This window comes from Mirounga leonina, unplaced genomic scaffold (genome assembly GCF_011800145.1).
Source record: "Mirounga leonina isolate KUSES-001 unplaced genomic scaffold, KU_Mleo_1.0 Mir_154, whole genome shotgun sequence".
NCBI lineage: Eukaryota > Metazoa > Chordata > Mammalia > Carnivora > Phocidae > Mirounga > Mirounga leonina.
In genome coordinates, this window is record NW_023270389.1 from 43,002,850 (window position 1) to 43,017,456 (window position 14,607).

The window sequence follows — 14,607 nt, forward strand, 5'->3', positions numbered from 1 at the left end:
TGGATTGCAGACAGTGTGGGATGTAATGTTCCTAAGACCCAGAGCCTATACTCTCTTAAGAAACTTACGGTCTCGTAGGAAAGCCAGTTATGTGCACAAAAGGGAAGGGCGGAGCAGAAATACGGAACCTTCCCTCCTTTAGGTTCTAAATTAGAGTCTCTTAAATGGATACAAGCTATGCATTGGGTAGTTGTCCTGGTGGAGGAAACTTTTTCAATCCCATTTGAGGAACAGACTTAGGATTTGTCTTCCCTTGACCTAGAAAATTGGTTAAGATAAATGGTAGACTAATGCCCCCCACCAAAGATGTCCACATCTAATCCCCAGAACCTGTGAACACACACCTTACATGGCAAAAGGAACTTTGCAGATGTCATTAAAGTTGAGGACTTTGAGATGAGGAAATTATCCTGGATTATCCAGGTGGGCTATATCTAATCACATGAGTCCTTAAAAGTGGAAGAGTGGGTCAGGGCAGTGAGACAAGAAGAGGCAGGAGAAATTCAAAGCAGGAGAGGGACTCAATGCCTCTGAAAATGGAGGAAGGAAGCCATAACCCAGGGAATATAGTTGGCCTTCAGCTGACAGCCATCAAGGAAACCTCTCAATCCTACAACTGCAGAAAGTAACCCTGCCAGCCACCCAAATGCACAGGAAAGAAAGTTCCTGTCAACACCTTGAATTTAGCCCCGTGGGACCCATGTCAGAATTCAACCTACAGAACTGTCAGATAATAAATTGGTGTTAAACCTTTAAATTTGTCATTTGTTACACTGTAGGGGAAAGTAGAGATGGGAAGGTGAAGGAGAAAACTTTGTCAAAGACCAAATTTCTTAGAAAATCTAAAAAATGCTTTTACGTGCTTGAGAGACATGAGAATAGGAAAAACAAAGAACAAAACCTACTCTGAAGTGGGCCTGGAAAAGAGAAATTGGTTGGAAACCAATGGCAGCAACACGTAAAAGGCAGATGACCGATGAGTGAGCAGTGTGCTCAGGAAAAGCTCTTGCTCTTTTTGCTGACTCTCAAAAGATCCTTTGTCCATCACCTCTTCCTGAAGCCAGAAACAGGAAAATCCCTCCTCTTACAGCTCATTTAATTCATTGTAGAAAGACTGTTCTTGTTAAAGCCTCCATGACAATACCTGAAATTATCTCATGTAACCCAGTTAATAAGACCTTGTGTAAAAAAAATTAATGAAAAGGCTGTTGATGAAACTGAAGAACAACCATGCCTTATTAGACTCTCAACCTCAAGAGATTCTCTATGGCAACACAGGGTCACCTTTGAAGTTACAGATAACATGAAATAAAAGTCAAATTGAGGAAGGAAAATAAGTGTGTGAGCCTGAGTGCTTATTTCCTTTTATATACAAAATCAAAAATAAAATACAATATAAGTTCTGCTTTGTGAAAAAGACCATTAGTTATATCTTAGGAAATGAACCCCCTATTTTAGAGGACACATACCCATCCAATTTAAAGATAACTCTTAAAAAAATAAAGTTAATTCCTAGCTTCAGTTGCAGTTAGGTGGAGCCACGTAATTAGATTCTAGTGGGAGGGAAGCATGTAAGTTGGAACAATGTGTGTAACTTTGTAGAAAGGTCCTATCCCTTCTGATGCATGGCTGGAATTTAAACAATGGCTTGAGCTATTGCTCAATTGCTATCTTGGCCCATGTGGTGATTTTGAATGGAAACCATATAATGGTAAGACAAGATAGACATTTGAATTTTTTAAAGATTTTATTAATATTTGAGAGCACAAGTGGGGAAGGGCAGAGGGAGAAGCAGACTGCTGAGCAGGGAGCCTGATGCAGGGCTTGATCCTAGGACCCCAGGATCATGACCTGAGCCGAGGCAGACACTTAGCCAACTGAGCCACCCAGGCGCCCCAGACATCTGAATTTCTAACATGGAACACCTACCTACCAACTCTACACTGAGTACCAACATGCATTATCTATTAACCCTATACTTTAGATTACCTCTGGACTTACTGAATATGAGGAAGAAATATATTTCTTTTTTTTTTTTTTTTTTTTTTAAGATATTTGAGAGTGAGTGGGAGAGAGAGAAGGAGCAGGGGGAGAGGGAGATGCAACAGACTCTGCTGAGGAGGGAGCCCAGTGTGGAGCTGGATCCCAGGATTCTGGGATCATGACCTGAGCCGAAGGCAGACACTTAACCAACTGAGCCATCCAGGCACCCCTATGTTTCTATATTCTTTACTTCTTTTATTTTGGATTTCCTTATTTGCTGCAGTTGAACCTGATTCTATATAATATATAGTGAGTGCTATAGTGCTGTCTTATTCCAGTCCTAGCACAGATAAATAGGTGAATCAGGAATTGGCTATAAACCTGTTTTCTATTATCTACATAGAACACCTAATGCTTATTGGACTAGGAGTATCAAAAACAATGTTTAAAACCACATTTGCTTTAGAATTAAGTAGTGATGTTGGTGGTACCTATATACTAAAAATATACTAAATACTGTTAAATTATATACTTTAAAAGGGTGAATTTTATGGTGTGTGAATTATATCTCAAAACTTACTTTAAAAAGTTAAAATGAATCATCCAATGAAAGCATTCAAATGTTTAAATATTTTTTAATTAAATAGGTTTTGAATTTAATTAAAACTACCATTTCTGTGGGATATGAGAATTATTTACTAAACAAATCTCTGAAATATAAAACATTAACATAAATCCAGATGCTTTAACTTGTGACTATCCTGATATCCCCCTTCAAGTTTGCTTCTATTTTATTGTTGTTCATCTCCAGGTTCAGATTCTGCATTACCCTAGAGAGCATACTGTCATCTTTTTTATCCCCTGAAGCTGCCCCTTTGTTGAGGGCTTCCTCTGCTACAATAAAATATTGTTCAGTTGGTTGAAGAATGCTTACACCATAGCCATTGTTGTTGTAAATATGATTATTAGTCATCTTCAATTTTGGTGCTGGAAGAACCTGTTAAATTATTCAAGGAAATTAGTTTTTCAATAATTTCTATAAAAATATGAACTGTAGAATTTATTCTTAGGTTTACATGTTTCTTTAAAACAACTGAATCTGTTTTGAGCAAGCGATATTTTCCTCACACTGATTACTGTAATAATAACCAAGGAAATCTCTAGTGTTGAAATATTAAATGAAGTTTTCAATTTATTTTATACAACAATATCTCATGAAGCTTTTAATGTAACAAATATGAAAATAATTTCAGATATCAAAAATGATAAATTTTGAAATAAAGTAATTTCAAATAATTATATGTAACCTAGAATTCTAGGGAAAAACTTCATTACATACATCTAGAGAGGGACCTAGAAGAGTAGAACTAATAGAAGTAGAAAGGAATGGGAAGGCATTTCACTTACAAATTATTGTTGTTGTAATTGGTTATTTTAATTGCCTAGCTTAAATTATTTTATAAACTTAGAAAGTAAGACTTAAATATTTCATAATATATTTATTATTATTTGCTTTACTTTCCAAAACGTATTATAGATCTGCCCAATGAAAAATCTAGAACATTTTTATAAAAGCAAAACTATCCACTTTATCAAAGTTATCTGCTAAAATTTAAGTTGAAACTATTAAATTAGAAAGCTAAACTTGTTTTATATCAGCCATCATTTAAACCATATTTTAATTATCTCTACTATTCTTTTCCAAATCAATAACATTTAGACTAGACTTTGTCTAGAAGTAATTTTTTTAGTATTTTTGTGATAATTATTCATAATTCTTATAACAACTGTATATTAAGAAATATGAAAATACCTTCATATTAACTCCACCTAAGGTGCTTTTTGAATTGTCACTGGTTCTGAGGTTATTACAGTGATGAATTTCATTTCTTTCTAAAATGGCTATGCTCCCAGGATACAGTTCAACACCAGCACCCTGTAAATTAAAAGCAAATAGAACAATCTCAAAACACACATGTACCTCTCCAAAATTTTCTTTAGATTTAAAACTTGTAATTCTATTTTAGCACTCTCAACACACTAAGTTACACAAAAATATGATAATTCATGTAATGATTTATTGTAGAGATTATGTTTAAAAACATTGAAAACTAGTATTATCTGTGTTAGAAGATCATTGGGCCTAGAAGGAGGGTTGAGGTCACACAGTCTCATTGAGTCACATTGCTCTCCCACCCAAATGAAATCTCTAGAAGGGAGCCAAAAATCTCTTTAAGCAGTTCTTTCAATTGTTATAAAAATTAATTTATATATATTGTAAATCCTTCAATGCTGCTAATGTTTACTTCCTCAGTTTAGTGGAAATTAAGTCATTCTATTAAAAAAAAGAGTCCTATTATTTTCATCCTTTATTCTTTCTTTTCATTCAATTTTCCAGTATTTTAATACTCTTTGTGATTGTTATCTGAAGATCCAAACTCATTTCTTTTTAAGTAGACAAGTTAACTGAACTGACTCATCCGTTTTGTAGCCACCAATTCCTAGATTTTAAAAAAAATCACATTTAAAGCCAGTAATTCTTTACTTTGGACTTAACTTAGTTCATTTTTCCTATGTGTGCTATGACACTCTGTACTTGTCCTCATTTTATCAGTTTCTAAGCTTGATTATAACTCAATTCAAAGATGAAGTAATTGTTATCCTTTGCATATTAAGATCACTCAAAGTTATTTAGTGTCATATAAAGCTGTTTTTATAAAATGAAATACCTGGGCACCAGTTATTTCACTGTCTGTAATTGTCAAAGCAGCCCCCGTAAGAACACACACTCCTGTTCCTTCACATTTTAATATACAGTTTTCTAGAGTCATGTGACCAGACTCCACCACCACAATACCATCAACTGTCCCTTGTTGTATCAAAGATAGATGCATTAGCTTCACATTATCAGCTTTAGACACCACGAAACTGTCATGAGAAGGTTCAGAAGTAATCATAATTTCCTCTCTCTTTCCAATTCCTGATTCATGGAGAAAAACATGATTAAATCAGTAATCCCAAAGTTTAAAGTCCTTTAGTGATTCAATAATACTGTTTTTCTTTTCACATTTTTAATAAGTAATATATGTAATTACTTAATTATATAATCTTTTGTCCATATTTTGATGCATGAGGGGAGAATCTGGGTTTATAGTCAGTATAGATGTACCTATGTATTTATTCAACATACTCATTCCATAATATATTTTCCTAAATTTCCTATTAACATAATCAACAGTCATTTACAAAATGTCTAAGATATAAAAACTATCTTACCATAACCGGTTTCAAAACCATAATAAATTACCATAACTAAAAAAGACTGTCAAAGACTTGTGAATTAGATTATAAGATTAATGTAATCATATCCACAATTTTGATCTAGAATAGTCAAAGCAATCATCTAAATTTAACAATCCAAAAATAAGGGGTTGTATCTTCAAGGCTATAAAATTTGAAAATGACAAATATATTATTACCCATGCAGTTCAACAAAATACTACTGATTACAGTTATCAAGATCTAGTGAATTTTTGCTCAATTTTTGAATTGATAGGCAAAGCCTAAGTCACCTGGTTCTTTTCTTTTGGCCAGACAGTGGGAATATCCTTACTTCAGTGTTAAAGGGCAGAATTAAAATTACTAAAATAGGTTCAGGACCTAAAAGAAATTTAGTAAACTCTTCTACTTGTAGCAAGTTTGCATATGAATTAACCTGAGAAAATGCTGAATATATTTTAATATATCCTTACATTTGGGTTTTCCTACTAAAGTGATAAAAAAAATGCAATAGAAGAAGTAAACATAGTTTGGGTAAAAATAGTACAAACAGGTTTTTGGGTTTTTTGTGGTCTTGATCTTTTTAGAATCTGTGCTTGTAGTGCTACACTATCATGGGGAAGAAGTAGTCTCATTGATTTGCTTTGGTACATTATGTCTAAATGAAGTCACCTGTACAGATTATACACTCATGAACAGGTGAGAAAATCTTAACTGTAAAAAGCACATAAGGGATTTTTTTGTTAAGTAAATCCTGTTTATAATATACAATTTTTCCAGGATACATTGCTATAAAAAGATTGCAAAGGATGCCCGGCTAACCCTTTATAATGATGTCATCAGTCAATAAAGCAAGATTTACAGCTTGATATTCTCCTGGAAAAATAACTACGGTATCTCCACTATAACAACTGTCCAAAGCCAAATCCAAATCATCATGCTGTTGGAGAAGTGTGTCTGAAGATAAGTCCTTTACCTGAAAAGAAGAAATAAAACAGTACACTTTTAACAATGAATTAAACTGAAACAGGTCATTTTAATCAGTTAACTTACCAGTAACATGTGCTTTTCTCAAAGACTTACCTTGTATATTACACTGTAATACACTGTAAATACTATATGTCTTCATGTTCATTAAATATTCCAAATATCAGTGTATCAACTAAGGGAATGGTGAAATGGGATTTTCTTTACAATCACTAATAATTTTACAGCTCTGAAAGACTGTGCCAGAAGGCAGAATTTTAACTTAGCATATTACCTCCCAAGCCTCACAACAGCATCAGGTGAAGGACATTGAAACTCAGTGAGATGAAATGATTTGCCCAAGGACACAGAGTTGGTGAGTGGTTAAGCGAAGCTGTAGAGGCAGGGCTTTATGACACCAGATCTCTTTACAGTCTACTATTTTATTTCTTTAACTTAAACTAATCCTACAATTTTAGTAAATCAATAAAACTTTATATATTAAATATTCTAGACCTAAATATAAAAGATACCAGGAATCTGCATTGAGAGTACAAAAGGGAAGAAAACTTCATTATTAGTACCATGAAGCGTGGGGAACTTTCAAAATAAAATTTGAAAACTGAAATTCTGAAAAATGCCTATTATTTTATCCCAATAGAAATGGCATTATCATTCATATATCTTTTTTCTTATAAAAGTGGTTATAAGAAAAACATAAAAAAATGAAAACATAATGGAAATTTTAACCTAAATAAATGTATTTATATAGATATTTCCTTTTAGTCTTTCTCCCACGCATATATTCATTATTCATAATACCAACATATCATACCATACATATACATGGCTTTGAATCCTGACTTTTTTAAGATTGATTTATTTATTTTAGAGAACATGAGTGGGAGGGGTAGAAGGTGAGGGAGAGAGAATCTCAAGCAGAATCCAGGCTGAGCACAAAGCCCAGCTCACGACCCTGATATCATGACCTGAGCTGAAACCAAGAGTCAGACACTTAACCAACTGTACCACCCAGACACCCCTGAATCCTGACTTTACATCATATTTTCCCATGTCCCAAAGCCTAATGTTTAATGATTACATAATAATGTATCATATGGACATATAATTTATTATAATTTAATTATGATTTTCTTACTCTTATTTAGATTGTTTATACAATTTTTCAATATTCTGAAAATACTACAACAAATAAATCCGTATGCATGTCTCTAGTTATTTCTTTAGGATAAATTACTAGATGGGGAATTATTGTGTCAGAGGTACAAAAGATTTTAAGTGTCTTGGATACATACTGCTAAATTGCCCTCCAGAAAAGTTTAACCAATTAAAGTTTGGTTTGAGAACTCATTTTGCTGTAAACTCATCAGCGTGGGGTATCTTTTAAATTTATAAAATATTTGCCACCTTAATAGGCAAAAATCCTCACTGCCTCATTTTAATTTCCATTCCTTTGATAAGCAAGACTGAACATTTTTTCAGATATATTTGAAACTCAATCCTTACTAATTCAGCAAACCACTATATTCATTTATGTGTGTATTCTAAATACTTTGGTGGCAGAGAGTACAATTACCTCTGTAAATAAATAATTTGGAAGAACTCTAGAATCCATCTCATTTGTATTTTTCTTATGCATGAAAATAGGAAATCCAGGAGAGAGAAGTTTGCAGGGGAACATAATGAGTTTAGGGGTTTTTGGTTTGTTTTTTTTTTAAGATTTTACTTATTTATTTGAGAGAATGAGATAGAACATGAGAGGGGGGAGGGTCAGAGGGAGAAGCAGACTCCCCGCTGAGCAGGGAGCCCAACGCAGGACTCCATCCCGGGACTCCAGGATCATGACCTGAGCCGAAGGCAGTCGCTTAACCAACTGAGCCACCCAGGCGCCCATGAGTTTAGTTTTGATGCCAGTTAATTGGAAGTACTGGTGGAGTCACTAAGCAGAGGTACACAGTAGACTGCATGTAAGAGTCTAGAATATAGGACTAAGATTTGACTGGGCATAAAGATCTTGGAGTTATTTACATATAATTTGAGCATAGGAATGGATAAGATAGCTACAAGACTGTATAACGAAGGAAAGATAGCACTCCAGGGTGGAACACTGAAGAACATTTAAAGAACAGGCAGAAACGAAGTCTCAAAGCTGAGGCTGAGGGGTAGCCTAAGAGGTGGTAAGAAAATTAGGAGACCAAGATGTCAAGAAAGGAGGAAGTAGTTGATAATATCAGGTGCTGAAAGGTTAAACGAGATGGTGATCCTTGAGTTGTGCTTACTGCATTTGGCCACAGCTTGGTCCCACATTGACCACAAGGGCATTTTCACTGGTATTCTGGAGGCAGAAACAAGATTACTGTGAGTAGAGGCATGAATATGAAGGCAGATAGAGACAAGTATAAATATCTCAAGAAGTTTTGCTCTGTAAAACAAGAGATAGAGATGTGGTATTTAGGATACACACTGTTTTATTATTTCAAAAAACAGAATTGAGGGGCGCCTGGGTAGCTCAGTCAGTTAAGCATCTGACTCTTGATTCTGGCTCAGGTCATATCATCAAGGTGGTAAGATTGAGCCCCTCATCAGGCTCCACACTGGGCATGAAGCCTGCTTAAGATTCTCCCTTCTCCCTTTCCTTCTGCCCTTCCCTTGCTCTCTTTCTTAAAAAAAAAAAAGTGGTTGTGCATTTTGACTAGTCAGTATCTCAGGGAAAGGACTGACAAAGCTGACTTGTTTCACATCCCCCTCAGAATTGAGTGACAATGTAGGTATCACTTGATGAAAGCATTTAAAAACATACACTACCTATAGACATCTGGGGCAAAGGAAAAGCCTGCAAAGGAGGAGGCTGAGAAGGAAGATTATTGGGGAAATAAGGGCTACCTCATAAAGTAGGACATCTAGAGTGAAATGCACATGACCAGGGCTGGATGCATGCTCAGGAGAGATCTGAAAGGACCCTAAGCTTTACTTCCCACTGATCATTGGGCCCTGTGCAAGCAAGAGGTGAAAGCCAAGGCAGAGTTGTAAGCAGCCTGGCTTAGCTTTGAAGGAGTGCCTCAGCTCAGAGCTAATTTGCAAAGACTGTGAGAGATTCTTGTTTTTGTTTTTTAGCTGTAGGTGTTTATGGAAATTTGTCAGGTAACTGGCTACCTGCTGAGATTACATAATAGAACTTCAGTAACCACACACAAAAAGAAACACAGCTTTTGCAAAAATAGTTGGAAAATTTGCTAACCATATGGACAACTGCAGTCCTCAACAATTAACAGAGCAAACCCTGGGGATAGGGTAGACTGATTTCCAGTTATTAGATTATAATATTCAAAATAACCGATTTGCAACAAAAAATTACAAGACAGGAAACTGTGGCCCATTTATAGGAAAAAAGATTGACAGAAACCATCTCTGAGGAAGTGCAGACAAGCCTTTGGATTTATTAAACAAAAACTTTAAATCAACTGTCTTAAATATGCTTAAAACGCTAAAAGAAACTGTGGACAAAGAACTAAAGGAACCAAAAGGACAATGTATGAACAAATAGATAATATCAATAAAGAAATAAAAATTACAAAAAGGACCCAAATAGGAATTCTATTGTTGAAAATTACAATAGATGAAATTAAAAAAAAACTCACTAGAGAGGCTTAGATATCATATTTGAGTGGGAAGAAGAAATAATCAATAAACTTGAAGACAGGACAATTAAAATATCCAGTTCGAGGAGCAGAAAGAAAAAAGCATAAAGAAAAATAAACAATGTTGAAGGGACCAGTGGTATACCATCAAGAATACAAATATATGTATTATAGGAGTCCCAGAAGGAGAAGAGAGAAAGGAGCAAAAAAGAATATTGAAGAAATAATGGCTGAAAACTTTCCAAATTTGTTGAAAGATGTGAATCTACGCATCCAAGAAGCTTAATGAGCATCAACAAGGATAAACACAAAGAGAGCCAAACCAACACATATAATCAAACTGTTGAAAGTCAAAACAAAGAATCTTGAAAGCAGTGAGAGAGAAGCAATTCAGTATACAAGGAATTGGCAATAAGATTAATGGCTGATTCCTTAACAGAAGCCATGGAAGCCAGAAAGCAGTGGGATGACATATTTAAGGGGGGTGGGTACTGTCAACCAAGAATTCTATATCTAGCAGAACTATCCTTCAATAATTTCTCAAATATATGAAGCAGCAAGACTGTGGATCTGGTTCAAAATGGTATCTCCCTCAAATGCAGTCTTTTTCATATTTGTCTCCTATCCTTCCCATAGCTACTATTAGCATAGTGCCTAGCAATAAGGTTTGTACTCTAAATAGTTGCTGACATTTATTTATTTAGTACCTATTATATGCTAATCACTGAAATGGATATAATGGGGGAAAGAAGGCATTAATGTCAGATAAGAACCCTACCCTCAAAGAACTTCTTTTCTGATTATACACAACTACAACTCAAATGAACAAATAGGGATAAAGTGTATTTCTTACCATGTCAGTAGTCATCACTTTTGCCACAATATGTGTTATAGTCTTTCCAAAATCTCTTTTCCCCTTCCTGCGCCTCAGAATTCTTGGAAAGAAAGGTCCATGAACTCTAGAGTTGAAAATATTTATTATGATTAAATTAACCTGAAAAAGACTCAAGCTATACTTACTTAGAAAATAAAACTTGGCACCAAGCATCTTTGAGAAGTAGGTTTCACTAATTTTAAGCTCTTTGAGAGCAATGAGCAACTTGAGAGCAATGGAATGATTAAAATCTTTTAGATAACTGAGTGTTTAAACCCTTGAACTCTAAAATCTTTTCATTTTCATGGTTTGTACCTGGAAATCTGTATGTAACCCCCTGCAATCAATACCTCTCACCTCAACTCTTTAATACAGTAGAAAATTTTCCTGATTGTACTTTCATAGTCCAATGAATGTGGACTCATAACAAAGCAAAGGTGGGTTATGTCTGTGATACGGGGCATAAGAATGTTTAGGGAAATGCCCAATTTTAGATACTGTGTTCAACCAACAGACTGTTTTGTTTCAAAGGATATGGTCTCCATAGATATGTTGACTGTGGCTTCCCAACAGAACAATTCTAGCTTCTCTCTGAGTTGTGTTTTTTTTTTTTTAATTATTGTTTGCTCTTCAGCACTTCTGATTAATTCCACTTTCTCTTCTTTCTGCTCTTCTTTACAATTCCTATTTCCTAACTCTTAATCATGTAAGTGTTATCAAAAGAAAGTTTGAGCATAATTTTTATCATTACTTATCAGCGGAAAGGGACACTCCTTTACCAACAGATGTAGCTTTACTAATAATCTCCTTAGGTGTTATATTTTGGGTTCTCTGCAGCACTTTATTGCTTGACATGTTTCATTGAACATTTCAAAAGTAAACCCATTCAGCATTTTCTTTTCTTTTTTTTTTTTTTAAGATTTTATTTATTTGTGAGAGAGAGAATGAGAGACAGAGAGCATGAGAGGGGGGAGGGTCAGAGGGAGAAGCAGACTCCCTGCTGAGCAGGGAGCCTGATGTGGGACTCGATCCCGGGACTCCAGGATCATGACCTGAGCTGAAGGCAGTCGCTTAACCAACTGAGCCACCCAGGCGCCCAACCCATTCAGCATTTTTATACCTATTTAAGCAAGTGATTATGATCTTGAGAAAGAGAACTACTCACACATTTCTTCACCATATACCTGATCACTAGCTGCTCAAAGAGTACAGCATCCTATGTTCAGGAAATACAGTAGTTTATCATGCAATCCTAGTTTTAAAATCAAAAGTATATATCAGTGGGTTTTTTTTAAATCAAATTTATTTAGGTATAATTTACATAACAGACACTCATTTTAAGTAAACCATCCATGAGGTTTCACAAATGTGTATACCCACTTAACTCAATCACAATAATCAAGGTATAGAACATTCTCATCACACCGATAGGTTCCTTCATGCATCTTTGCAGTCAATCCTCCACACCTATTCCCAGGCAACCACTGATCTACTTTCTGTCACAGATTTCCCTTTCTTGGATTTTTTAAATGAAATTTTAAAGTGAAATAATATATGAGGTACTCTTTTGTGTCTAGCTTTTTTTCATTCAGTCTGTTTTGAGATCCATCATGTTATTTTGTGTATCAGCATTTTGTTTATATTGCTGAGCAGTATTTCATTATTGGATTTTCTGTATACAAAATCATGTCATCTGCAAATAGAGATAATTTTATCACTTCTTCCTTTCCAATCTGGATGGCTTTTTCCTTGCCTATTGCTCTAGCTGGAACCTCTAGTACAATTTGAATAAAAGTGGTAAGAGTGGACATCCTTGTCTTCTTCCTGATCTTAGTGGGGAAACATCCATTCTTTCACCTTTAAGTAGGACTTAGTTAAAGGTTTTTCACAGATGGCCTTATACAGGCTGAGAAATATCCCTTCTATTCCAAGATTTTAATTTTTATCATGAAAGCATTGCATTTTGTCAAATTCTTTTTCTGTGTCTGTTAAGGTGTGGCTTTTGTTTTTTTATTTATTAATATGGTGTATTATATTGATTCATTTTCATGTGTTAAACCAACCTTACAACCCTGGGATAAATCCCACTTAGTCATAGTGTCTGATCCTCTTACTATGTTGCTAGACTCAGTTTGTTAGTATATTATTGAGGATTTTTGCATCTATATTCATAAGGGATATTATTCTGTAGTTTCCTTTGATGTTTTTGTAGTTTTGGTATCAGGGTAATAATTGTGGCCTCACTGAATGAGTTGGGTAAATGTTCCCTTCTTTTTTTTTTTTTGAAGTTTGTAAAGATTTGGTGTTAATCCTTTAAATATTTGGTAGAATTCACCAGTGAAGACATCTGGTCTTTGGCTTTTCTTTGTAGGTAGTTTTTAATTTGCTAATTTAATCTCCTTACTTGCTATTGGTCCACTCAGGTTTTCTGGTTTGGCTTGAGTCAGGTTAGGTAGATTTTATCTTTTTAGGAATGTGTCCGCTTGATTTGGTAATCTAATTTTCTGGCATATAATTGTTCAGAGTGTACCTTAGTAATCCTTTCTTATGTCTGTGCAGGTTTTTATGTGGATGTAAGTTTTCAACTTATTTGGATAAATACCATCGAGGAGCACTATTGCTGGTTCATATGCTTAGACCACATTAAGCTTTTAAGAAACTGCCAAACTATCTTCCAAAGAAGCTGTGCTGTTTTGCATTCCAATCAACAGTAAATGAGAGTTCTTGTTCCACAACCCTGCCAGCAATTGGTATTGTCAAGGTTTTTTGTTTGTTTCTGTTTTTGTTTTGTTTTTTGGATTTTAACCATTCCAGTAGGTAAGTAATTCTTTTAATTTGCAATTCCCTAATTGCAATGATGTTGAGCATTTTTAATTGGCTTTTTTTTTTTTTTTTTTTTTTTTTTTACCATCTGTATATCTTCTCTGGTGAGGTGTTTGTTCAAAATGTTTGTCCATTTTTATTTGGGCTGTTTGTTACTTGGGATGAATTTTAAGAGATCTTTGTATATCTTAGATATAAGCCTTTTATCAGATATGTATTTTACAAATATTTTCTTCAAAGTTTTGGCTTGTCTTTAATTCTCTTAACAATGTCACAGAGCATAAGTTTTTACTTTTAATAAAGTCCAATTTCTCAATGTTTTTCTCTCACAGATCATATTGTCAGTTTTTATCTAAAAAACTCATTGCCAACCCAAGATCACCTACGTTTTCTTCTTTGATTTATTCTAGAAGTCTTACAGTTTTATTTTACACTTAGGTCATTGGATCACTTTGAGTTAATTTTTGTGAAGATGTAAGGTCTGTGTTTACATTCATCTTTTTGCATATGGATATTCAATTACTCTATAGCACCATTTGTTAAAAATAATATTCTTTCTCCACTGAATTTTCTTTGTTCCTTTGTTAAAGTTCAGTCCACTATATTTGTATGGATCTATTTATGGACTCTTTATTCTGTTCCATTGGTCTATGTGTCTATTCACCAATACCATGCTTTCTTGATTACTGTAGTTTTATAATAAGCCTTAAAATTGGGTAATATGAGTACTCTCACTTTATTCTTCTTCAGTACTGTGTTAGCTATTGTAGGCTTTTTGCCTTTCCATATGAATTTTAGAACTAGTCAATACCTACAAAATAGCTTGCTGGGATTTTCATTAGGATTGCATTGAATCTATACATCAAGTTGGGAGGAACTGACATCTTAACAATATTGACAGATAATAGCTCTCATTTACAATTTTCTCTGTCATCATAGTTTTATAGTTTTCCACATATAGATCCTATACATATTTTGTTAGATTTATACCTAAATATTTAATTTTTTGGCTCTATTATAAAT

At 34.4% G+C, this 14,607-nt stretch overlaps 1 protein-coding gene across 4 annotated transcripts in view; it reads right to left on the reverse strand.

Annotated features, from left to right (window-relative positions):
- Positions 1–2,607: 2,607 nt before the first annotated feature.
- Positions 2,608–14,607, reverse strand: part of SHCBP1L (SHC binding and spindle associated 1 like) — a 98,696-nt gene continuing 86,696 nt past the window's right edge. For 3 of the 4 annotated variants that reach the window (XM_035010605.1, XM_035010603.1, XM_035010604.1), the window contains exons 8-12: positions 10,741–10,846; positions 6,085–6,238; positions 4,713–4,963; positions 3,797–3,919; positions 2,609–2,980 (exon numbers count right to left, since the gene is read on the reverse strand). In XM_035010605.1, the coding sequence (XP_034866496.1) occupies positions 2,729–2,980; positions 3,797–3,919; positions 4,713–4,963; positions 6,085–6,238; positions 10,741–10,846 (886 nt within the window). In that variant the 3' untranslated portion in view covers positions 2,609–2,728. Of the gene's footprint in view, positions 2,981–3,796; positions 3,920–4,712; positions 4,964–6,084; positions 6,239–10,740; positions 10,847–14,607 lie in introns of all 4 variants that reach the window. The other variant, XM_035010602.1, reaches the window with a different exon arrangement.